This window comes from Schistocerca cancellata, chromosome 1, assembly GCF_023864275.1.
Source record: "Schistocerca cancellata isolate TAMUIC-IGC-003103 chromosome 1, iqSchCanc2.1, whole genome shotgun sequence".
Taxonomy (NCBI): Eukaryota; Metazoa; Arthropoda; class Insecta; order Orthoptera; family Acrididae; genus Schistocerca; species Schistocerca cancellata.
Genome location: NC_064626.1, coordinates 474,710,282 through 474,737,348, shown reverse-complemented (window position 1 = coordinate 474,737,348; position 27,067 = coordinate 474,710,282). Strand labels below are relative to the sequence as shown.

Below are 27,067 nucleotides of genomic sequence, written 5' to 3'. Positions count from 1 at the left end.
AACTGGACGAAGGTGGAAGAGGGGGAATGGTGGAAAGACAGAACATGATGGAGAGGCTTGTGTTCCCGACAGACCCAGCCAGTGGCTGGAAACTGTCCAAGATGATGATGATGTTCTGCCACTAATGCTGCTGAGTCGGGAGGTTGGTAAAAGTAGCCAATTATTAACCTAGCTCGGTTGTTGAGTGTAACCTCCACCCATAATAATTCACAGGAACTATCCACTTCTACTTCACTACAGGATAAACTACTACTAACAGCATGTGGGCATCCATGGGTCCAGTGGAGCTCGTGCAAGACACCATGAGAGCCGAGGTGTATCATACAATGGTTGCAGATTACTTACAACCCTTGATGATGATCATGCTTTCTGACAGCAGTAGCATTTTTCAACAAGATAATGTGACATGTCACAAGGCTAGAAGTGCGATGAAGTGGTTCAAGGAACACAGTGGTGAATTCCAGTTGATGTTCTGGTTCCCAGATCACCAGGTTTGAACCCAATCGAACACATCTGGTATGTGATTGACTGTGCATCAGAGCTTTCGGCCCTCCTCCCCAGGAGTTGGGGACTTCTGTGTGTAGCTGTAGTGACAACCCCCTCCAGTGACCTACCAAGGCCTGATTGCTTCCATGCCACAATATAGCACCACTTTTATTCTTCCAGAGGTGGACATACTGGCTATTGGGGGAGGGGTGGGGGGTGGGGGGTACAGTAATAATGTTCTGACTGCTCAGCATATTGTTATTTGTCATAGATCATGACAAACATTGCTACATGTCATGTAAGTAACAGAAGTTTTCATTCCCTGAATGGAGAGATGTTCAAATTATTCATAGAAAGATTTGCTAATGATGTACAGTTTTTGTCTTCTTTTGACTTGGTAGGGAATCCCAATTTATTGCTTTACATTAGATGGGAGCTTTTTGAGTTCAACGGCACCAAAACATGGGCTATCCCTATTTAGAGATGACCCATCCCACCTGGCTACCACAAAATCATGATATGTGGCACCATGGTGTCTGGGTTGTGGACTGCCAGGTATCTTGGGGTAAGGTAAGACAGGTGCCTAACCTAGCACCCACACATTGAAGAAACCTGAATGAAGGCAACTAACAGGTTGCGGGCACTCTATCCTGTGCTTAACTGGATGTCCATACTTCCACTGTGCCTAGGTGTCATCCTATACCTCACACTGGTGCGACCTGTGCTGGAACACGCCACAGTAGTGTTGTGTAACGTTGGAGCATCTAAAGAGTCTACAGGTTGTGCGGAACTGCTTGCTGAAGTTGCCCTGCTCCTGCTACTAAACAGAAGGACTAGCCACATGGCTAGTACCTCACAAGTCACCAAGAACAGCAACGAAGATGACGTCCTTTTCATGAACTGCAATGGTGTGTCAAAATGTAACAATCAACCAATCACGTGCAGTTTTATAAGTAGTACCAACATGTGATGCATGCGTATTTTTATGGCTATGGAACAATTAAATTAAGATAGTAGCGTCACAGGTTTTATACTCAAAATGTTATGTATTTTGTATAACTAATATCGACAATATTATTTTGAAATAAGATCGACTTTTCTTCATTCGTGATCAGAGATCTCTAATCACTCTTGCATTTTACTATAGGTAACCCGCATGTGTTTTGTACACATACTATTACTCTCCACCCCAAAACACCTACTTAGGGAGGAAATTTAGCTCTGTACATTTATTATTCTAGCATGTGTCACTATAATGTATGGCTGACTTTGATATCGGTTTTAGCAAAATAAGACGATTTTTTTGACAAAATAGTGCAGACAATTTCCTCTTAGATGCGGTAATAATATTGTTTACTCTGGTACAACGATCGAATGAATTTTTCTTTAGTGATTAGAGATCTGTAATCATAATCCTGTACTGTGATAGTCAACCTGCTTGTGTATAAATAACATCTGTACATACAGGATAGAGAGTGTCATGGGATACATTCTATAAAACGATGCGGCACTATCCTATATGAGGGGAAATGGTGATGAAAACAGAATAAGAGAAATCAATGCCTGTATGGAAAGATTTAGATGTTCTGTTTTTTCCATCCACACTGGTCTACATACCAGTCAGAGGACGATTTGCTTGATCGCACTGTGTTGTTTAGTTAAGAAATGTTTGGATGAGGATTATCGATAGGGTATGAAATATATGTTAGAAATTCTAATAAAAATCAGTGTATTTTGTGTCGAAATCGATGACTTTGCACCGAACGCAACACATTTTGAATAAAAATTCATTCATATAAAAGATTTTTTAATATTTCTGATAGTGTTTCAGTTACAGACAAACAAACAAAGTTTTGACGCCCACCTGGCTAGCCGCGCAGTCTAACGCGCTGCTTCCCGAGCGGGAAGGCGTGCCGGTCCACTGGGGGCCAAAACGCATGACCATGTGGAGCGGCTGCGAGGGGAGTGGACTGTTTTGACCTGCTGTGGGGTTGTGAACTACTGAGGGCTATGGCAGGACTAAGCATCTCCGTCGTTTCTAGGTCCCCGGTTCAATACTCAATACACACACAAGTTTTGACAGTTTGCTCCATACAGCGTATTACATACAACAAAACTGTAACAAACTACTCTACAGTTCTCATCCAAGTGCTTGGCATAGGTTTCAGAGATTACTTCTCGACCATTCCACTTTCGAATAGCACCTGGGGAAAAAATGTACGAAGCTTTTATTAGACACCCAAATTTTTGCATGTTAATTAATTACATCTGTTGACTTTTTCCACATATTGGAGTTCGATCTACTTGAAACCTGCTGGATACAGTCACAAATCTGACGCCAGAATCGAATTTTTTTGTTTGCTAAATGACTCAGTGTAATCAAACAAATCATTTGCTGAATAGTATACAGGTTCACATTGGGGAAAAATCTGAATCTTTCCATGTCAACTCTGGTTTTTCTTATTCTATTACACTGGTCATCTCTCTCTACATAGGAGGGCGTTCCCAAAATATTTTAGCATCTTTTACTGATTGCGATCCCATGGCAGTCTGTCCCCTGTATGTATAGATTTTATTTTTATGTGAATAGGTTGTTTATCATAATATGGAAGTATGATTACAGATTTCCGATCATAAGAAATTCATTTGATCTTTGTAACAAAGTAAACAATGACATTTCCAGGTCTAGCTTCCCTGTATTATTTTGTAAGAAAACTCGTCTTAGTTCTGCTAAAGCAATATCAGATTTATTCATACATTATAGTGACTCCTGCTAGGGTACCGTCCAACATTAACAGGTGGTTGGCTTTACCTTCTTCTTTACTTTGGTTGTTCTATACAGTTGCCTGAATGGGACGTAATGTTCACTTGGGAATGACATATCACATATAAAAATACTATGAGGCTGCTATTTTCATAAAATTTCCCACTTAAGTAACTGTTTTGGGGTGTGGAGTAACGTTGTGTGTATGAAAACACACCATGCTGCTTGTTGTAGTACACCTGTACAATTACACTGGAACCTTACAGTTTGTATGGCATTACCACAAAAGGATGCAAGCTAGCTGTCATGCGACAATGTAAGTGGGAGGGGGGCGGTAATGAACGCAGCTAAATTTCCTCCATAAGTAGGTGTTTTGGGGTGGAGAGTAGCGGTATGTGTACGACACACATGCAGGGTGCCTATTATATTATGCAAGTGTGATTACAGATCACTGAACATAAATCAAAAATTTGTTATTTATTAGTATTCAAAATGGCTCTAAGCACTATGGGACTTAACATCTAAGGTCATCAGTGCCCTATACTTAGAACTACTTAAATATAATTAACCTAAGGACATTACACACATCCACGCCCGAGGCAGGATTCGAACCTGCGACCGCAGCAGCCGCGTGTTTCCGGACTGAAGTGCCTAGAACCGCTCGGCCACCATGGCCGGCGTTTATTAGTATTAATTATTTATCAAAATACATAATATTTCAAGTACCAAATACATGTGACACTACAGTTGTAATTTACTTGTTCTATAGCCATCAAAAATACACATACGTAACATACTGGTACTACTGATAAAATCGTATTACATTATTGATTGGTCGTGGCATACCCATGAAGCAGCACCAATATAGATGATCCAGCGTTTAATGTCAGAAGTCCATGAGGCTGTTCACAGAAGATGCGGTTGCGAACAAGAAGACAGCAACAACAGAAAACGGTAGGAAATTGCAGGAAGACCTAAGATGATTGCTGATTGCTGCAGGTCCTGGGAGATGACTCCAAATGTAACCAAACATAATTTAGGGCGCAGAAATTGGCCTACAAATCCAATTCTGTACAATTACAATAGGCCTACTGATGTCAAATCACTACAAACAGAAACTAACGTAAAACACCTGAAAGCAACCATCCAGAGCAACCTAAAGTGGAATGACCACATAAAACAAAACATGAGAAATAGTAGGTGCCACGTTGAGATGCTTTGGAGAAATCCTAGGGAAACATAATCCATTTACAAAAGAAGTGGTTTACAAAACATTTGTAACTTTGGAATGTACTGTCGGAACTTGAACTTTTATCCTAGTACACTATAGTGCTTTGTGTAATAAAAAGTAGTAACATTTCATAGCAGTGTTTACTTTCGTGCTAGAGGCATTAAATAAATTATTTTTTATCACCAGCCTCTGGTCGCCGTAACTATTTAGTGGTTAACTTCAGGTTAGAACACTTTGTCTATTTACAATTATTAAGCACTCTGCCTCAGCTACTATTTTGTCTTGAAACCAGAAGGATTTATTTCGTCCATCACTATTTCAAGACTTGTTTCCAAGAAGGAATTTTAAGTTCCTTTAATTCAATAAAACTTTTTGACCACCTATGGCAGATACTTTAACTGGTAATGAAGTGTTTGTTGTTTTTCCAAATCAGTGCTTACATTTGCCCTTCTAGCCCAGGTGCATAGTGCTTTGCTTGTTCTTTCGTATCTTCCTGTGGCTTTTGTGGTTCCTGTGCCACCTTTGTACTTCTTGTCCCACAGCTGTTGGCATCATGATAGTTGTGGGTCTTTATTTTTCGCACGCAGTGAAAGTTTTGTTGTTTCTCTTCTCGCCTATGTGACTTTTGGTCTGCTTGGTACACACTAGTTTCTGTTACCAGTTTTCCGTGTTTGTGCCCAATTCATTTCCACTACATATTTTGAGATGGTGTATGTTGTGCCTGCTCCAGTGTCTAGTGCAGGGCTACCTTCTATCTACTCGTTACTGTGAGACTACTGGCAGATGCAACGCTGTCTTCTGGAACCTCTGGCGTGCATTCCATGACGTCAGAGTTGCCCTTTGGGGTTCCTGGCCTTCAGGCTGCGCCACAGTCTCAGGCACAGCATCCAATCCTGGAGTAAGCGTCTTCACAGCTCTGGAGGTACCTAGCCATTGCACGTCCATGCTCCCAGGTCCGGCATCTCTGGACACCACTGGTGCTGCACCATACTCCTGGCACACCAGACCCCATGGTCACCATTATCATGACACCACACGCCTCCTGCCTTCGTCCCCAGCGCTCCACAAGGGTCTACGACTGGACTACATCGCTACAGTTTCCTCCTCCAAACACAGCAGCTGCACAGTCTTCTACTTTGATCCTCCATGGTTCTTCCTCTGATGACTCCCAGAATGCTTCCATCATTGTGCCTCCTCTTCTCCGCCTGTTCTAGTCCGTTCCCACCTCATGAACGCACTTTCTGCTGCTTTTTGTACCTCATCCTTGCACATGTTTTAGACATTCCCTTCACATGCCTAATTCAAGCACGCAGCACCCTAATTTCTCCCAAGTGCATCTGTACACCAGAGATTTACCCCAACTGCATCCTCACACCAAACATTTGTCCCAACTGCTTCTGCACAGCAACTATTCATCCCAAGTACTTCTGCACAATACTTTGCCCTCCAAAGCGCTTCTGTACACCAAATTACTCTCCCTAGTGCTTCCACACAACACTTTCTTATCCTATGAGCTTCCATACAACATACTTTTTTCCCTGATGCTTTGGAACAACATTACATCCCTAGTGCTTTCATGTGGCCAGTTTTCCTCTCAGGTGCTCCTGCGTGGCACCTTTCGCTCCCCAGTACTTCTACACAACAATTTTTTATCCTACATAATCTCACACAACAACTTTGATTCTATGTGCTTTTGCACAAGGAAATCTCATCACTAGTGCTTCTGCACACTCAGTTTTCTACCTCATTTTCCATGTTTTTTGGCGCACTGTTTTCAGTCTATGACTTACATTATGTGGGCTCCTTACAGACTGGCTCCAGACAATCCGGTCGTTGGCAACTGCCAATGTTACCGACCACTCGAGGCCTGCCCACACCAGTCCCGCAGAAATGGGCGCTGGGTGTGCTGGTTGCTGCCAGCTAGGCTCAGCTCTCATTTACTGTCGACTACTGGGGAGGAGGGGGCGACCTCTCAGGGACTCCATGTACTGTCGACTGGGATTCTGCTTCTCTATGATCCCCGACATGGATCCCTGTCTTTCCTCCCTTTCCAGAGGGAAGGTGGTGCTGAATCACAGTACCTAGAGAGGTTTTCAAGAAGACACATCAGGACTGCCAGCTACAGTGCCCATGGAAGTGGATTTCGCAATCCCCACCTTCTTTGTAATCAGCTCGAACACAACACTGCTTGAGGTCGTTGCATGGGTGTCCAATCTCTCAGCCTGGTGACGAGGTGGGACTTTTTCAACTCTCTCTGCAACTCACACTACATCCAAGCTATGCAGGCAGCCTGCTTCCCCACAGATGAAACTCGAGGGGCTGCCGTGCTACACACGGCCATCAGCGAGCGCCCAATGCGTCAGCAGAGGTCACTGCTCGGGACCCACGGACCTCTTTTCTACGTCAGACATGTGACAAAGCAACACCGACTGTATCGTGGAGCCAAGTGCTGTACTTAGGTCGACGTGGGCGCATTAGGAGGCCAGTTCACTCTCAGTGTGCTTCCAAGCCAGACACTACATGTTCATGCATTTCTTCAATCAGGAACTCACTTTGGAGCCGCCGCGACGACAAAGCAAAGCTTCATGTTAGTGTTTCTGTGAGTGGGCTTGTATGAATTCTGGACTTTACTATGTTTTCGTCGTACTGGAAACTTAATAGTGGGCTATTCTTCGGTGACTAACTCGAACTTAGTCAGAGTTCTCAACATGTTAGCTTTGGACTGCTCTGTCGGGACGTGAATTTTTGCTAATGTGGTATTTTGTATAATAAATAGTTAGTAACATTTTGTAACAGTGTTTGCTTCCATTCTAGATGCAGTCTACCTTCGATTATATTTATCTTAATTCTTTCCTATTACTGGCCTTTGTCTGCCGTAATCATTTAGTAATTAACTTCAGTTTAGAGCACTTTATCTATTTGCAATTACTAGGTACTCTGACTCAAGTAGTGTTTTAAGTGTAACCAGAAGGATTTATTTCGTTCATGGCTACTTCAAGACTTGTTTTCAAGAAGGAAAATTAAGTTCCCTGAATTCAATAAAACTTATTCATGAGTCTTTACTTTTTGACCACTTTTGGTGGATACTTTAGTTTCAATGCCGAACGGCACGCAAATTATCATTTAGACAGTGCAAGAACTTTGAGGGGATGCTAAACAAACTCCAGTGGTAGATGCTACAAAAGAAATGTGGTGCATCACAGAGAGGTTTACTGTTCAAAAACAGAGAGAGAACGTTCTGCGACAGAGATGGGCAACATATTGCTAGCTCCCATGTACATCATGCGAAATCACCACAATGAGAAAAACTAAATAATTAGAGCTGGTATTGACGCTTTCCGAAATCATTCTTTCGACAGAGTTTCACAAATTGAATGGGGATTGGGTTAAAGGATGGATGTACCAGACAATCTGTATCGCATGCCATATGGTGGCTTGCCAGTGTTATGGATCTGATTTTCGGTACAGTCTTCACAAAGACAATATCATCATCTGGGCAAAGCTTTATGGAGTGTACAATGTTATCTATTGTAAACAGCAGAGGGTACACAAGTGCGGATTAGGTAAGGATGGGAAGCTAAATCGATTGTATCCTTCTCTAAAGAACCATCAGTCCTTTCTGGTAAGGATTTCAGAATACACAGCAATATTCTGGAGATGGTATAATGGCTCTGAGCACTATGGGACTTAACAGCTGAGGTCATCAGTCCCCTAGAACTTAGAACTACTTAAACCTAACTAACCTAAGGACATCACACACATCCATGCCCGAGGCAGGATTCGAAACTGCGACCGTAGCGGTCGCGCGGTACCAGACTGAAGCGCCTAGAACGGCTCGGCCACTCTGGCCGGCTCTGGAGACAGCTCGACACGCGCAGTGTATGCAGTCTCTTGGATTTGCTTCATCTTCAAAGTGTACTGGCAACGAAGTTCATTGTCTGACTCACCCTTCCACATGACCTAAACACTATTGTAGAGGATAATAAAAGTAGTCTGACCCACTTGTGTGCATGTACAATGTTACTTGGACCATGAAACCACTAAACAACGCATAATTGTAATTTAAACGCGAGAAGTTACTATATAATACACTGTTTAAAGGTTGTACTCCTAATGGAATGGAAGAAAACTGTGTTATGTGTACTGTACAATGATTCATTCGACCTTGGCTTCATCCTAGAGTGTCTAACCTACAATTCTTTAACCAGGGAGACATTGTCCCATCTTTGGAACGATATGTAAGTAATGAGTTTGTTTGTAAAAAAAAAAAAAAAACTGTTTCTCTATCACGAGTCACGATAATCTTTTTAAATATATTGTGTGTTCCGAATGATGGACACAGCTCATATAAATGTCAACTAGTTGGTGTCCGGTTAGTTTTTATCTGATATTCTATGCATGGTGTAGAGGACAAAGCACTCTACAAGCAACTAAGAAGGGGGGGGGGGGGAGCAATTTCATGCATGTGCACTGTCCAAGCGGCAGGAGGTACATACAACTCCTAACCGAAAACCGACATATACAGCTCCTAACCGAAAATCGACATTAAAGTAAACCATGTCGACTATCTAGTCTCAAATGGCAAGTGGAAAAAATGGAGGTCGCTTACATTAAACATCTAAACCTTCCATTACTCTTAAAGTAGCTCTGCAATGTGCTTTTGCCTCACAGGGCAATTGTTGGTCTAAGGTACGTGAGATGACAGAGGAAGGAAAGGCATCTCTGTTGTGGGGTGCTGGGTGAAATGGGTTATACTGAATGAGACAGGCATCTGTCGCGCCTGTCTTCTGTCCCACGCAAAGTGGCAGGCTAAACGCTGTATCTGGCGGCTCCAGCAGTCTCTGTGCTGTGTAGTGATAGATTCTGAAGTGTCGAAACACCCACGTAAGTGTTTTACCATTAAATAAAGCGTCCCTGCAACTCCCCTGGTCCCAATAATGTTACCTGCACACAATGTATTATCCTAATTGGATAATAAACATGAGTGACAAGGATCCTAAAGAAACATCCTTCTCCACCAACACAATAATAGTTTCCCCTAACCGGCTGATAAATTACAGTGACAAGGCAAAGGGCAAGTATCTCAGGGTAATAAATTCTAGTGATAAGGATAATAAATTGGGTAATAAACTGTGGCGATAAGAAAAAGGGTAAGAATCCTGGGATAGTAAATTATGGCTACAGGATAATAAATTTTATAGCGACAAAGATAATTAATTGGGCAAAAATTATCTGATAAAGCACTGGAAATCTGACAATGGAGGAAGCTGCATTTGTATTCCCTATCAGTAGGCTAACAGACACAATTTTATATATTACGTGTTTGATGTAGATGGGTGAGGGAGGAGTAGGTTAGGAGGGGCAAGGAGTGTGGGAGGGTGAGAGATCTGACAACAACGCAGTAGCGCTCGCACTGGCTTAGCCTTCATACTGACATCACATTACATGATTGGTTGCTTATTTCTCTCTTATAAAATACTGGCAGTTACTGAAGATTAAAGACTTCATGCACTTGCAAGATAACATGAATATTTGCTCACTACACTTTGAACCAAATCACTTTATGAGTGCCATCAAACTCGTTGCTGAAGAGAGAACTGCAACTCAGTCATGATAATAAAATAACAAAAGCAGTGAAACATAACACATAGAGGAACGAAGTTCCACAACTACTGCTGTATCAGAGCCAGAAACATCATACCAATAAACATCATAATTTTGAATGCAAACGTCTTCTGAAGATGAAGTGATTAAATACAATTATATTTGTATGGTGGAAAATCTAATGAAGTGTAAGAAAGCACAAATCATCAGACTCCGTGAAAAACTATTATGGAATGTGACAAAGTGCCTTTCATAATAGTAACATATAGTCATCGAAATATCATAGAAACAAAGGAAAAAACGCAAGCACGTATTAAAAGAATTGGATACAAAAAAGATGACCTTCGATGTATTGTGAAGACAGATCGGAATGCCATTGAAGTGAAAATGTGGGATAAGATGGAAAGATGAAAATGAGTTCGAAAATACCTATTCATGAATGAGTGGTAGTTCGCTTATTTTTATTTATGAGCTTTGGTTCTATTTGCCTTTATTACACGATCATTCACATCTCTTGGTATTTAAATAATTTTTCAGGTGTAATAATATAGTAAATATTTCATAAATGAAGTAGAAAAAGAAATAAAAACAAATATTATTCTTGCGGCGCATGCTATGTTAAGAAATGGCCGGCTTTCTCTGCTCTTGGAGCGTTAGTGTCACGCCAGCATGTCAGTGTCATGTATGTAGGACTGAGCTGCAGTCAAGATGCCCTGGTAGGGGATGGTGGCTCACCGTGAGGTTGGCACGAGGCTCCAGCGCCAGCCAGAGAACGGTTTCCAGCTCCAGGTTGACGGACGCGAAGCTGACGACGCACTCGCCGATCATGCGCTCGCGCCGCATGCGTTCGCAGCCGTACAGCCGGAAGCGTACGCCCATGCTGTTCACATCCTCTGCAAAACACACAATCAGCTGGCCACGCCTGTCTCACACTCAACCTATCAGTAATGGCGGCGAACGGGGAGCAGAAACGTGCATGAAACTACAGGCTGGCGCAAATTAAAGCAGCTGTAAGCGTAAAGGAAATGCAGTGAAACTACAGAAACGAAGAGCTGAAATGGACTCACCATTTATTTACAATGATAAATACAGTGAAAAATGCACTTATACAAAATGATGAAAGTGACCCCTTGCAACATCAATACATAGCTGTGCACATCTAAGCATATTCAGATATACACGGCATTATTCAAAAGCCACGTACAGTATTCTACACGCTCCTGTCATCCTCCCATAACTGCTGCGCAACGGTCACACAATATGGCTTAAAATCAAGACTTTTCAATCTCCGCTGGCAACTCCTCTTCCTTACATGTATCTGTTGGACCAATTTATGTGTAGACTTCTTTGGGCTCTGAATAATTCCTCGCCAAATGTCTCCGTTAACTTCTGCTGTGCGAACTGAAGGAATTCTCTGTCATTTCACATTTCACACAGATTCGTAGGTGCGCCAATTTTTATGCAGACTTTGTATTGCCCTCTTTGCTGGTAGTCCTCTGTCCGGATATTTGACTCCGAAAATTTTGTAAGTCTCCTTAATAAAACTGTTTTCACATATGCTACCATAATTTCAATTCTTTCTTCTATTGAGAAAGTCATTTTGCGGACCGCAAAGAAGAACGTATAACTGACGAAATACACTGAAATACTGATAGAAGAATGCAAACAATCAGTTATTGCAGAAAATTGTTCATTGTCGTAGCTGTTTATTTCAGAAGTCGAAATACTGCATTCGCATTCAAAGGGAAGGTGGGCTACTTCTAACTACGTCGCCCTGTTCATTGCTATCGCTGATCATACGTCATAAACTAAAAACTGTGACTCAAACGTTGACACCTTGCTATCATATGAGCTGCACTTCTTATAAGAGCCTCTGAACATGTCTTTCAGACTACCTGAAAAATTAACATTGAATGTAAAAGTCAAATGTTCAACTTCGAGGCCTTCCCCAGAAAACATTGAAACGTGTGATAACGACCAAGAGTTTCGTATTATTTGTCATAAAATAATATCTTCTTGATTTAAATAATAGAAATTGCGCCTTTTACCTATTTTTTGCTGCTTAGCACTACGCGTTTCGAGAATTTATTCTCATTTTGAAGTGAATTTGTGTGTTTGTTTACTTGAATATGTTTGGTGCTGTTGGCATGTGTAATTTTGTGCCTCTCTTGCGTCTTTTCGAAGTTACACTGCAATCGGAAAATCGGACAAAATTTTTCACAGTTTTTAAATGCTAACATTAGCGTTTGCTCTCTTCGCTGGTAGTCCTTTTCCGATTACAGTGTAACTTCGAAAAGACGCAAGACAGGCAGAAAATCATACATGCCAGCGTCACCAAACATATTCTTGTAAACTGCCTTGTGCGAGATCTCTAATTGCATTTGAAGCATGTAAATTTCCAGAAGCGCGGAGACTCATTTGTGTAGCGTCGATATGTTCTTTTCGAACCTTCACCGTCCTCCTTCGTTTAGACCGATCACTCAAATAGTTCCAGCTTGTGGGAGGAAGCCCCTGCGTGTCTGTCTCGCGGGGTAGACGCGCGGTCTAGGGCGTCATTTCACGGTTCGCGCGGCTCCCCCAGTCGGAGGTTCGAGTCCTCTCTCGGGCATGGGTGTGTGTGTGTTGTCCTTAGTGTATGTTAGTTTAAGTTAGATTAAGTAGTGTGTAAGCTTAGGGATCGATGTCTTCAGCTGTTTGGTCTCATTTGACCTTACCACAAATTTTCAAATATTGCGTGTCGATGGGAATGAAATGATGATGATAAGGACAACACAACACCCAGTCCCTAAGCACAGTAATTCTCCGACCCAGCTGGGAATCGAACCCGGGCCTTTAGGCACCACACCCGAGGCTATGGCCATGCGCTATGCAGAGTTGTGGCACGTTCTTTTTTATACGGTTTATGAAGTCAGTTGCAGTCACACGCAAGGTTAACATTGCATTAACAGTTATTTTCATTTCAAAGCCACAAACAGGTGATTACAGACGCAATGACAGTTAGCTATATGCTATAAGCATCCCTTAGAAGCACTTCCTTAAGCTTTCACCATGAAGAGAACTCAATATCGCGAATTGATGCTGTACCCAAATAAACCACATCTTTCTGTCTGAGAGTGTAAAGCTTCCAGGCAGCCCTAAAACGCTCTGACATTCGTATAATAGTTCCTTAAACCAACATAAGGATGCTTAGACCCAAATAACAGCGAAAAAATATTCCCTTATTTGCGGCTCAAAGGGCACGGCGACATTATAGCCTACGCCAAATGTGGAGGAAATATTTCGACTGCACTTCGAGCCTCCCTTAAGATCCAGCCTGTGGCTTTCAACAGGCTGTTCCAGTGCGTTTACTGCCTATAGTGTTTTATGTGCCAACATCTTGCTGGTAACTTTCAGTGTGTGGGGTCAGAAGCACTATGGACTTCTGTCCCCAAGAATATCGCTGCAAAAACAGTATCTCTGGGTCTTGGACAGCGTGTTCTGAGACGCTAAATGTTCAAGTTGTATCAGTCCAAGTAATGTGTATAAATAAACGTTGTGTATGTGAATTGGTAACGTTGACAGTCATTACACACCATGAACATCGTGTTCGTTACCCAGATCCTTCAAGCTCGTCAGACTACATAACGATGGGACAACGACAGTCGGCGCTAATGAACAATGGCGCTACCCTGCCGCCCCCGCCATTCTCGAGTGCAATATTCCAATTGATATGCATTCAGCTAGTACTAATGCTGCTCACAAGTTTCCCTATCAACGGGGTGACTCTACCGTTATTGAGGTGTCAGATATTGCCAGGTTAATTACAGGCACCAACCACAGTGACGCAACAAACGCCGAACATTCAGTGACAACAAACAAACATGCAGGTCAGTGTATTTGGTGGTCTCAGGGACAGATAGTGCCAGTTAACAGTAAATTGAACTGAATGGCATATTTCGGCAAACAGCTTGCGCTCTCATACGTCACGCGGGTGACGTCACGGCAGCCGCTCCGCGTACCACGGTACACCTCGGCCGTAACGTGACAGCCCCGCTGGCCGCAACACACCCCACACCCCAGCTCGCACCGGGTTACGCTGATGCCCGTCGCGTGCTGGTACGGACGCACGACTCGACCGTTTTACCACGACCACACAGGAACAGCTACCAGGATGCCACAACAGACGCATCGACAGCACAACGACCACAAGATGGATATAATAATTACAACCTGACTGCTACGCAGCCCGCACTGACAACGAAGGGCGTCAAGTTCGAGCCAGACATCACCGCTACGCCTACAGTGAACACCATGCCACGTGGGCCGACGATCTACCACGAATTTATCCAGCCGACGATGATTACGCGACACGCCGCCGATCCTGTGGGCACACCGCACGGATCTCCCACGCCGCGATGGCCTCCGACCGACCGTGAATTCACTCCACCTACCACGACGCGCGTTACGACCGAGGGGTGCTACACCACCCGCGCCGCGCGCTACGTTTCGTTCACCGACGCCACCACAGCAACCGCGATGGCCGCGACGCACAGTGTGCACGGTGGACACACGGACAAACACCGCCACAAAACTGTGATATCCGACAGGACTATATTTCTCCGCAGTCCACCGATGCCTCTATACGTCACTCGTGTGACGGCACAGAGATATTACACTCGCCGCGACACTCGCCACTCCACGAGCGTGACGTCACCGTCCGGTCGGCCGCGGCGCTCGCCGGACCACAGCTCCAACCGGAATAACTGACCACACCAGGTGCAACAAACAGTGGCCATACGTCATCAGGCCACCACAGTCGGTCCGAGCAACGCCATGCAACTGCTGCACGGCGACAACTCAGTGTGACTAACACAAAACGACCACACACCGTCTATGAAACTCCACCTGCCGCCCATTCACATAGACTCAGCAGATGTGTGGTTTTCTTTATGCGAGTGTATGATGAGGACAGCAGGGATTGAGGATAACCAGATCAAGTTGTTGTCCGCCGCTCGTGGTCTCGCGGTAGCGTTCTCGCTTCCCGAGCACGGGGTCCCGGGTTCGATTCCCGGCGGGGTCAGGGATTTTCACCTGCCTCGAGATGACTGGGTGTTTGTGTTGTCCTCATCATTTCATCATCATCCAGGAAAGTGGCGAAATTGGACTGAGCAAAGACTGGGTACTTGTACGGGCGCTGATAACCACGCAGTTGAGCGCCCCACAAACCAAACATCATCATCATCATCAAGTTGTTAACACTTCTCAACCATCTCGGTGAACAAGCGGATCTCGTCAGCGATCTGCTGCTAAATACTCCGACTGAGAGTCGTACGAGATGGTGTAGTCACTTAACATTACAACGTTTACCACGCACGCCGGAGCAACAACTGCACGTCGCCATAAACGAGACGACGCTGGGCAACGACACATCATCGGCGTTATGGCGCAAACTGCGCTTGAAAATTGGTAACGACCTACTACCAGACCGCGCCCTGTGGTCATTATGGTTACTCGAGCTCCCACAGCAAATACAGACAGCACTTCTAGTACATTGCGGACACGCCATTGGAAACGCGATTACAGCTGGCCGGTAGGACGGAGGCGCTCGCTCGCCACCGGACACTGATCAGTGCCAGGACACCTATCTACGGCCGCGACGCCAGCGACGGATACGGTGCACATCAGACGAGGACAGCAGCAGCGGCAGACACAGCGCAAACCCCGGGCAACCTCCTCCTTCCCCCTGCAACTACACCCCAGCCGCGACAGCTGCAGCGCCGCAACAATCACGGCGCACGGACCGAGCTCCTACAGGAAATAAACAAACAAGGGTGACGGCCAACGGCCGGGCAGCCACAACACAGCCCAGCCAAAACAAAGCGAGAAGCGGCTACTGCTGGTTTCACTCGCGATTCGGCACCAACGCACGCCGCTACCACAGCGGCAACCCAAACTACACCGGCGGAATGGCCAAGCGCACCAGCCCGCCTCCCTACAACAAGCCGGTTTTCTGCTGGAGATACCAAAGCACATAACACGCCACACACACGGACAGACGGCGCGCGACTGTTTATTTATGACCGCGGGCCACACCAGTTCCTATTGGTCGACACGGGAGCGGACATGAGCACGCTATCCCCACATCTCACCACAGGAGATTACAAGCCCTCAACCCTACAACTCCGAGAGGCAAATCATTCAATTGTACCGGTAATGCGGACAACCTCCGCGACGATCTGGCTAGATGACCACATATCACGTCCATGGACTTTATTTGTGACCGGAAAGGTGGAACCGGTGCTCGAAGCGAACTTCCTCCGTCATTACCGCCTCATCCCGGATCTCAGCAGGGCTCTGTTATTACAAGGTAATGGACTACATCCAACAGGGGGCGCCTGAGTGACAGTCCTCGGTCCACTGTAGACTCTCCCCCTCCACCGCTAGACATGGAGACCGCAGCCGCTCTGGCATTACTACGTACAAACACTGTGCGACGAACTCCACGGAATGATCACGGCCTTCGAGAACATCTGGAAAGAGAACAACAGAACATGTGAAACTTAATACTGACAAATGTCAACTGCGACAGCCTTGCGTCACGTTCGTTGGCCCCTTAGTCGACGCAACAGGCATATGGCCCAAACAGGACAAAATTGAGAAGGTTACTAACTGGTCCTCTCCCACAAATTATCAACAACTACGTAAATTTCTCGGCGTTGTCAATTTCTACCGACGACACCTACCCCATGCAGCTGAAACTCTACTTTTCATCACAGTAGCTCTACGGGGAAAAAATACATCGGGAAAGAGGAAGCTAACATGGGCAGCCGAGATGCAAACTGCATACGACAACGTTAAAGCTCAACTAGCCCACACCGTCACAGTCGTACTACCTTCACCGGATGCTATATTATCATTACATCAGACGCGAGCGACCGAATGATAGGCGCTGTATTACAGCAGGAAGTGGCAGGGATGGCAAAACCTCCCCGTTTTTTTCTTAAGGAAACTGACAGACTCTCAAAGGAAGTAGTCGACCTTTGACCGCGAACTACTGGCCATGTACGAAGTGGTACGCTACTTCCGCGACGATATTGAAGGGAAAACACTTATTATTTATACAGACCATCGACCACTATCTGACACAGTAAAGAATCCATCTGCCAACACCGCACCACGCAGCGCAGGTTTAGGTACTTGGGCCACAACAGACGTTGGCCACAGGCGCGGAGCGGTCAGTATGATTGCGGTCTACCTGTCCCGCCTAGCGGCCGTGGCCACTCAACTGGATTTCGATAACCTCGCGGACGCACATGCAACAGATACGGCCTTGGAACGATTCTTGTCAGGCGGCGACACGGGATTACACTACGACAATGCCCAGTGCCCGGAACCAACAAACTAGTTTGGTGCGACGAGTCAATGGGGAGGCAACGACCTTTCGTCCCTGCCAACTATCGCCGAACAATATTCGACTTGCTCCATAACTTAGCTCACCCCGGAGTGCGCCCCACGAGAAACTAGTTTCGGAGCGTTATGTGTGCCCGAATATGAAGAGGGATTGTGCCACATGGACACGAACGTGCATTCCTTGCCAGAAGGCGAAGACGGGACGAAACAACCAGCCGCCGTTACGGAGCTTCCCTGCCTCGAAGGGCCGTTTTTGCCACTCGCATATAGATTTAGTGGAGCCACTACCAGAATCTAACGGATTTCGTTATATCCTATCGGTCATCGACCGAACGACTCGGTGGGTGGAGGCCGCTCAGGGACATACCAGCAGAGACAACGACGAGTTCGTTCATCGACCTATGGATAGCGAGATTTGGCTGCCCTGAGTCATTAACAACCGATCAGGGCAGACAATTCGAATTGACTCTGTTCACGGAACTGTGCCGCCTCTGCAGCTGCCACCGATTGCATACCGCAGCCTACCATCCACAGTCAAACGGACTAGTGGAACGGTGGCACCGCATGTTGAAAACAGCACTGGTCTGCCACGATAACGAATGGTCAGAGGCCCTACCCTTGGTGCTTGCGGGTGTCAGAACGACCTACAAAGAGCACCTGGATGCTTCAGTAGTGGAGATCCTCCACGGCGAAGCGATTACCCGCCCGACGGAATTTGTCACACAGACAACGGACGAAGGCAACGATGATCTCCCAGACCTTGTACGACGGGTCAGAGGATGGATACGCAGCATCAGAACCCGACCGCCGTCGCACCTCACAACACCCACCGTATTTGTGCACAAAAACCTACAGACTTGCACTCACGTAATGCTGCGCTCTGACAACATCAAGCCAGCGCCGCACCCAGCCTACAGTGGACCGTACAAAGTACTAAGACGGGGATCCAACACATTCGAAATCATGCTAGCCGGAAAACCCACTACTGTGTCCGTCAATAGACTGAAGCCAGCACGGACTTTGACGGAGACACCGGAGAACAATACCGCCCCTTTGACCTCATGCCATGACACAACTCCATTTTCTGTCACAGTCAGTGTCAAGCACGTCCAGAAGATATCACAGTGTCTCTACACGACACGATGATCGTGGTACCTGCCACGTACCAAAATCGACAGGTCGGCAACAGCGCGGTGTCGCGATCATTGTACCACTCCACACCGATACAACAGTCGGTCGATACAACTGCATTGTTATCTACGCTATCCAGGGATGGCATCCTAAATGTGTCAGCCCCAGACCACAACACGGAAAACTGGACGCAGGATCAGCCTACACCCCCATCACAGGGTCACGTACAACCAACGGCGGACGATGTAATGATGACACCTCCAGCGCCACCAACACAGCCAGTACCGACGTCACGAGCAGGCAGACTGCTGCGCCGACCAAGACATCTAGACGAGAACGAGCTAGACAGCATAGCATCTCCAGAAACGACCTGCACTACACCGCAACACAACTTAAAGCACTCCATGCCCCTGGGGGGGGGGGAGGGGAGGGGGGAGGAGAGCCCTGTGGGGACACAAGCTCTTATGGACTTCCACCCCCAAGAATATCGCTGCAAAAACATTATCTCTGGACCTTGGACAGTGTGTTCTGAGACGCCAAGTGTCTAAGTTGCATCTGTCCAAATAATGTGTATAAATAAATATTGCGTATGTGAATTGGTAACGTTGACAGTCATTACACATCATGAACATTGTGTTCGTCACCCAAATCCTCCAAGCGTAAAGACTGTGCTAAGTCGCTGCAGGCACCTGGAAACAACAAAGAGTGATTCATAAAACATGCAACACATCACCAAGAGCATCCTAAACGTTGTTTCATGCGTCTCTTGCGTGGGCTGTTTATTCTATACATTTGTAGAACTGGTTTTTTTTCTTTTCTTTTCACTGCCTCCCTCTCCCTCATTCTTTCCATTTTTCCAGAAACGTGTAGATATTTCGTTGATGCGATTTTCCCTATTAAACGGCATATCAGAGAGAACTATTCGTGTTACACAATCTAACACAGGAAAAAAATATTGACTGATACATACCCGGGTTGACTCTGTGCAACAAGAAACTCTCCAGAAATTGTGGGTTTTCACCCTGGCGAATCTTGGTCTTGTGTTTTTGCTTCTTGCTAGGCAGCATGACTAGGCGAACCTGTGTGAGATAGAAGCAGTGAAACAATTAAAACGAAATGAGAATGGTTAATGCCTGAGTAATGTTTGTATCATTTTTTTACTTTGTTTACATTTTTTTATTACTCTGTGTTGCATAAGCAACGAAGCCGAGAAGTGTGTGAGATGACATCTATTTGTCCTGTTTTTACACATTTATTTTTTGATAGCTACGGATGCATCGAAGTACATGAAAGGTAGAAAAGTTACAGGAAGGTTCCACTAAGGTCTAATTATAGTTATTACACTAGTAAGAGGCACTTTATGTGTTGGTTAGTATCGAGACATAGTATTATAAAGGGTTAATATCGTAGGGATAATTTTGCAGACATGTGCTAGACGAATTGAGTAAAGTGGGAATGTGATGCGAATGAATCCGTTGAAGAAATACAAATTTCGAGCAGTTTTCACATGGAGACAAGATTTATGGACAGTATGTGTCATTACCTCCGGATCATTCACTTTTACAAACCATTCAGCTTATTTTAAAGCAGACATAACAGGAACTATAGTAGTTCACTAGTTCAGATATCCGGGAGAATTAGAGTGCCATTACTAATTAAGTCCTACAAAAAGAAACGAAGATTAAACATACGGCAACAGAAAGGAAGAACAGAAAACGAAAGAAATCGTCAGTAAAAATATTTCAGTGTGTGACATATCCGTAATTTACTGAATGTCATATCTCCAAATTACATGTTTTTTTCGGGATGCTTTCACTTTGGTGTACTAGTAAGCCATTTCGCCGTGCCGATGCACCACAATGCATTAGAACACAGATGCGGCAGTGCGAACAGGTGCATTACAAAACCTAAGAAACAGAATAATTTAAGCGCCAGACGTTTTTTGGAGGGTGGTAAGTCAGGAACTTTGTTACAAATGCTTCGGCAATTTACTGTTAAAATTGTAGTGTCGCGGAATAATAAAGAGTTGGAAACGTGGAATATTGTCAAAGTTTCGTTGCCTATGCCGAGAGCCAGAGGCAGTACGTTAGCCAAGAGGTAGGAGGGATTGCACATGTATGGAATGTGTCGTCACGCAGGAGCAATGGCCTGGTTACACACAACAGGCAAGAGAGAATTGCTTAGCACGCGGGTTTGTGTTAGACGGAGACTTTCGTAGAGTGCAAGACAAAGGTATAGCGTCAGCTGTACTGCATTTCACAACTTCGCGTAAGTCTGCCGCAACAACACGTAACTCTGTCGCAACAACACCTAAGGGGCGAGTACGACAGATGAATCAGCAGTATAAGTGGAACGAATGCGGTCATTACAAATGAGCATGACGTCAGGACGTCGCTCGTGCTTCCTGTAAGTACGCCAGCTTTGATAACAACAAGGCACTCGCAGTTAGACTTGCAGTTAGATGTGTACTGGGTCGCTGCATAGCGCTCAGCTCGGTGATCGACATGTTAATCTTTATTAAGGAGATGTTGCAGTAAGGGCGGCCCATCCAGCAACAGACGTGAGGGGACAGTCCCAGCTCTGGTCCTCTCTGCTGCCGCTGTCAATCATCAACCCAGGATTAGCAGACATCGTGGCAGACTCGCTCGCCGCCAATGCTGACAACATCAGTGAGCCGTCGTCGAGATGCGCGGGGCCTAGGCCCTGTGCATCCGCCGTCACAACCGGGTGAGCCGACGACGGTGGGGGACTGCAGCCCGTTCCGCCCGTCCACCGCGGGCGAGCCACCAGGAGGAGCAGGGAAGAAGACGGGGTGGGATAGAGTACACTCCGCACTACGAGAACGCTTCTGGTGCCGACAGCGCCGGGGACTCCAACCCGGAGCCTTCACGCGCAGCAGCTTGCTGTCCGTAGCCGAGCCGCCGCCCCGCCGGGCGCCGCCAGCCACGCGCGACCAATGTACGAGGTGCATTCAAGTTCTAAGGCCTCCGATTTTTTTTCTAATTAACTACTCACCCGAAATCGATTAAACTGGCGTGACTTCTCGACGTAATCGCCCTGCAGACGTACACATTTTTCACAACGCTGACGCCATGATTCCATGGCAGCGGCGAAGGCTTCTTTAGGAATCTGTTTTGACCACTGGAAAATCGCTGAGGCAATAGCAGCACGGCTGGTGAATGTGCGGCCACGGAGAGTGTCTTTCATTGTTGGGAAAAGCCAAAAGTAACTAGGAGCCAGGTCAGGTGAGTAGGGAGCATGAGGAATCACTTCAAAGTTGTTATCACGAAGAAACTGTTGCGTAACGTTAGCTCGATGTGCAGGTGCGTTGTCTTGGTGAAACAGCACACGCGCAGCCCTTCCCGGACGTTTTTGTTGCAGTGCAGGAAGGAATTTGTTCTTCAAAACATTTTCGTAGGATGCACCTGTTAGCGTAGTGCCCTTTGGAACGCAATGGGTAAGGATTACGCTCTCGCTGTCCCAGAACATGGACACCATCATTTTTTCAGCACTGGCGGTTACCCAAAATTTCTTTGATGGCGGTGAATCTGTGTGCTACCATTGAGCTGACTGGCGCTTTGTTTCTGGATTGAAAAATGGCATCCACGTCTCATCCATTGTCACAACCGACGAAAAGAAAGTCCCATTCATCCTGTCGTTGCGTGTCAACATTGCTTGGCAACATGCCACACGGGCAGTCATGTGGTCATCCGTCAGCATTCATGGCACCCACCTGGATGACACTTTCAGGTCGTCATGCAGGATTGTGTGCACAGAACCCACAGAAATGCCAACTCTGGAGGCGATCTGTTCAACAGTCATTCGGCGAGCCCCCAAAACAATTCTCTCCACTTTCTCAATCATGTCGTCAGACTGGCTTGTGTGAGCCCAAGGTTGTTTCGGTTTGTTTTCACACGATGTTCTGCCTTCATTAAACTGTCGCACCCATGAACGCACTTTCGACACATCCATAACTCCATCACCACATGTCTCCTTCAACTGTCGATGAATTTCAATTGGTTTCACACCACGCAAATTCAGAAAACGAATGATTGCACGCTGTTCAAGTAAGGAAAACGTCACCATTTTAAGTATTTAAAACAGTTCTCATTCTCGCCGCTGGCGGTAAAATTCCATCTGCCATACGGGGCTGCCATCTCTGGGACGTATTGACAATGAACGCGGCCTCATTTTAAAACAATGCACATGTTTCTATCTCTTTCCAGTCTGGAGAAAAAAAATCGGAGGCCTTAGAACTTGAATGCACCTCGTAAGGACATTCCTCCGCTACGTCACAGCACACGGCGCTGCGCTAGCAAGACTGCGCAGCCCGAATCTGGTGTCATCGCTACGAGTCAGCAAGGAGTCGGGGAAGGTCGTTGATATCACCAAGCCACATTGTACTCGGCAGGAATAAAGATGTTATGAGTTAATAACGTTTCTTTGGCGTTTCCGACGCTTCTACAGCCATTTCCTAGCATTCTGACAACTGGAGAGGTCACCGCTCGGCCATCCAGTCCACCGTAGGCGACCGGGACCACTGGGGTGCCTACAAAATTTTGGCAGCTATCTAATTTCGCTATCTGTGTATGGACTGGCGACCATTCGTCAGAGGTTGAAACTACTGCCTAGCCTAAAAAATCCACTTTCGCATTCCACTTGTGCACTCTGCAACTGGAGTAGCTGATTGCTCTGTGTAGTGCATCCATGACCTGTCACATGGAGTTGTACAATTCTCCACCTGATGGCGAAGGTCCAGGAATCTGCAGCCAAGACCATCACCAAACTGACGGATCCTCTGGTTGAGACCTTCCAATCGGCTCCATACCAAAGGATCTCCATCAATTACAGGTATGATACTGCAAATTGTGAGCTCTGCTTGCACCCAACGAGCCAGGCCAGCAGTTTTTACATCTCCCACCAGTGTGAACTGAGGATGGCTTCAGAACCCAAGAGACAGGCGTCATGGATGGCGACACGAGCCTCAACTTGAAGATGACAGCACCCTGCATCTTCGCTTGCTGCAGGCTGGGCCTCCTTCATATCTCAAATAAGGCCACCTGGCAGACATACTGAGCGCAAATTCGGCTTATTTCCACCCTGGGACGCTATTTCCCTAGGAGGCTAATAATGTGGCTAAAATTGGAGCTCCCATGACTAGTAAAACCCCTTGCCTCTTGCGCCTGGCTGGACTCTGCTGAAATAGCACACACTTGTCCACTCGCATGGTGAATGGGGCGAGGCCAGACGGCCAGTCCCCACATTGGCTCTCAGCCTCCAGCAATGCAGTGTTTTGACGTCCCACTAACAGTACACTGAGTGCGATGCCCATACGTCAGGTACGCTGGTAGGTTCCTCGGCAGAAGAGCCCATGGACGAAATAAGCGACACCTGAATTTGTCCCATGCAACACGCCAGTTTTTCCGCTACCTCTACACACCGAGGCAGTAGCCTCGAGATGACTGGCCGCAGTCAAGAGCGTCTCCAGCTGTTTGTGAACTGCGCCCGTCTCCTCCTATGTCTGGTCGCACACGTTTGCTATCCATCATACCACTAAAATTAGAGTGAAAACAATAGGTAAGAAACGATGAAAAGGAGCCCGCTTGTCATTTAGATAAGGATTCGCACTACCAAGACAAGCGCATGGTGCCAAAAGACACTGCCACTGCCTCTAGTTCACTCCATGCTGGCAGAAACAATCCAAAGATCTACTCTTCTGATGGTTCACGAACGGAGCCTGGCGCCTGAGTGAGCTGTCTACAACGGATGCTGACTTTCAAAACACAGCAAATGATACCGGCGATGCATACGCCGTAAATATGTACTACAAAGTTACGAAAACGCAAGACAATGCCTCTTAAATACATAAACATGCAAGAAATTTAATAATTAAACTACAGCTGAATTTGGTGTCCATAACATCAACGCGAGTTCTCTGCCATGCTCCTCACAAAACTGTGGTACGATTCTGGCCTTGTGACAGGGACAGTCTTCCAGCTGGAAGATGCCATAGTGGCCAGGGAAGACATTAAGCAGGAAGGAACGTATGTGGCTTGTAACAATGTTCAGTAGTCCACATTTGTCATGGTGCTCTTGATTTCTATCATAACTCCCATGCAATCCAAGGAGAATCTCCACCACAGCACAACACTGGTTCCACTGGCCCGCGTCCATGACTCGGTACATATTTTGAGCGTCCGTTTCGGTCCATTTCGATGTGCTGAGCCCACTGAAATCCAAACTGGGTCAATATGGCAACACGTAGCAGTCATTTGCTGAAGAGCCCTATATGTAACAATGAGCACTGAACGATGTGCTCCGAAAAAACCATTTACGCCTGCACCAGCATTGTACTCCGTCGTCATATCTCTCACACATCCCCGTCTATCCTGGTTTGAAGAGCGGGCATTTTTCTGACGTTCACGTGAACGTCCTTTTCCTGAGTGAACAATGATGGGCTCAACCCAAAGCAGCCTCTGCCCCCCGCCCAGAAGCTCACGCCGGCGTCATTCGTGGTTTACGAGAACAACCGCGAGGACTAGAGTACATATGCAGTCCGCTTGCAGCAACACCTGGCTGCAAACGACACCGAAGATGTGGACCAATGCCACGAATACTTCTTCACATGGTGTGAACCGGAAGTATAATGGTTACTTAAAAAAATCCTATTGCAACAGACCCAGTGGCACTTATTTTGTAAGAGCTAATGCACAAGTTTCTCCTTCTTCTTCGTCCTTGCCCTTTTCCCGTTTCTCTACAGGCTCGGCATTGTAGTGAATAATTTTAGCGTTGTTACTGACAGCTGGTGGCCGGATGCACTTCCTGACACAACCACTCCACCCGGGATGGAATCTGTCTGCTGTCTGCGTCTAGTGTGAATCTCATGCTTAAGTGTGAGAACGTTTTCTAAATGTTTGCTTAGCGTGTCTATGTAGCTACTAGCCCAGTATTTACCTAGCCAACAAAAGTTATTGGCCCACTGAGGATCTCCTGTTGAGAAACATCATTTGGTGTCTCATCAAAGCTGAAAACAGTCTTGTAGACTGGCATTCTGCTCCTCCTTGAATATCTTCTACGACGGTACGGCATGGCTGTGTGCTCCGTGCGGCTGCTTCGAGTCGACTGAGCATGCTGCTGCCTCAGAACAGGATGCGAACTTCCTGCCCCCACTCGCACGCCCATTCAGTAAGCGCTCCTTATCAGTGTTGCGCAACTTCCGCACATTTGATTATAGCCCCACACGGCCCTAGTAAAACTAGGGGCTGTGTGGCGCGGCCGCCTCGCTCAGCGGCTAAGTCCGCTTACCTGGTACAACTTCATTTGTTGTACAAGAGACATTAATTTTACAGCCAACAAAAGTTACTGGCCCACTGAGAATCTCCTGTTGAGAAACATCATTTGGTGTCTCATCAAAGCTGAAAACAGTCTTGTAGACTGGCATTCTGCTCCTCCTTGAATATCTTCTACGATGGTACGGCATGGCTGTGTGCTCCGTGCGGCTGCTTCGAGTCGACTGAGCATGCTGCTGCCTCAGAACAGGATGCAAACTTCCTGCCCCCACTCGCGCGCCCATTCAGTAAGCGCTCCTTATCAGTGTTGCGCAACTTCCGCACATTTGATTATAGCCCCACACGGCCCTAGTAAAACTAGGGGCCGTGTGGCGCGGCCGCCTCGTTCAGCGGCTAAGTCCGCTTCAAGGTCATGCACCTATAAGGCGACACACACACATGGCTGTGTGTGTCGCCTTATAGGTGCATGACCTTGAAGCGGACTTAGCCGCTGAGCGAGGCGGCCGCGCCACACGGCCCCTAGTTTTACTAGGGCCGTGTGGGGCTATAATCAAATGTGCGGAAGTTGCGCAACACTGATAAGGAGCGCTTACTGAATGGGCGCGCGAGTGGGGGCAGGAAGTTCGCATCCTGTTCTGAGGCAGTTACGACTGACTTAGCCGCTCGAGCGCGCCTATATATTTACTTAGACTCGTGTGGCGCTATAATCAAACACTTCCGGTGTTGCGCAATATTTTTGAATGAGATTGACGTCATAGATAAGGGACTTGTATTATTTCGTAGTTCGTCCTGCCACACAGAGTCTCTAGTATTACTAGAGACTCTGTGGCATTACATTCATTTTTAGGTTAAAGTAGGCAATTAGGGTAGATTATTATTTAACCTCAATAGATTAAAAACCTCAAACCCACCTAAAACCCCCATCGAGGGTTGCTGACTCACCAGCATTCGTTGTTCACCCGCGGATTCGATCCAGGACAAGCTTGTCCTGGATCCGCCTCCCCAAATCCAAAAAAGCGGCGCGTTAACGCTTTTTTTGTAGTTGGCAAGTGCTCTACCATCTTTCCATATCCTTAGTGCTTGAAATGAGGGGATTTTTTGTGCTTGCGGTTTGTTAGGGCCACAGTCAGCTATAGGTTGGAGGAGACAAGGTGGGCATCGGTCGAATCACGA

At 46.3% G+C, this 27,067-nt stretch overlaps 1 protein-coding gene across 1 annotated transcript in view; it reads right to left on the bottom strand.

Annotated features, from left to right (window-relative positions):
- LOC126183625 (synaptotagmin-14) overlaps positions 1–27,067 on the bottom strand; it is a 614,192-nt gene that overhangs the window by 54,933 nt on the left and 532,192 nt on the right. Inside the window, exons 7-8 of the mRNA XM_049925785.1 lie at positions 19,576–19,684; positions 10,821–10,978 (exon numbers count right to left, since the gene is read on the bottom strand). Of these exons, the coding sequence (XP_049781742.1) occupies positions 10,821–10,978; positions 19,576–19,684 (267 nt within the window). The remainder of the gene's footprint in view (positions 1–10,820; positions 10,979–19,575; positions 19,685–27,067) is intronic.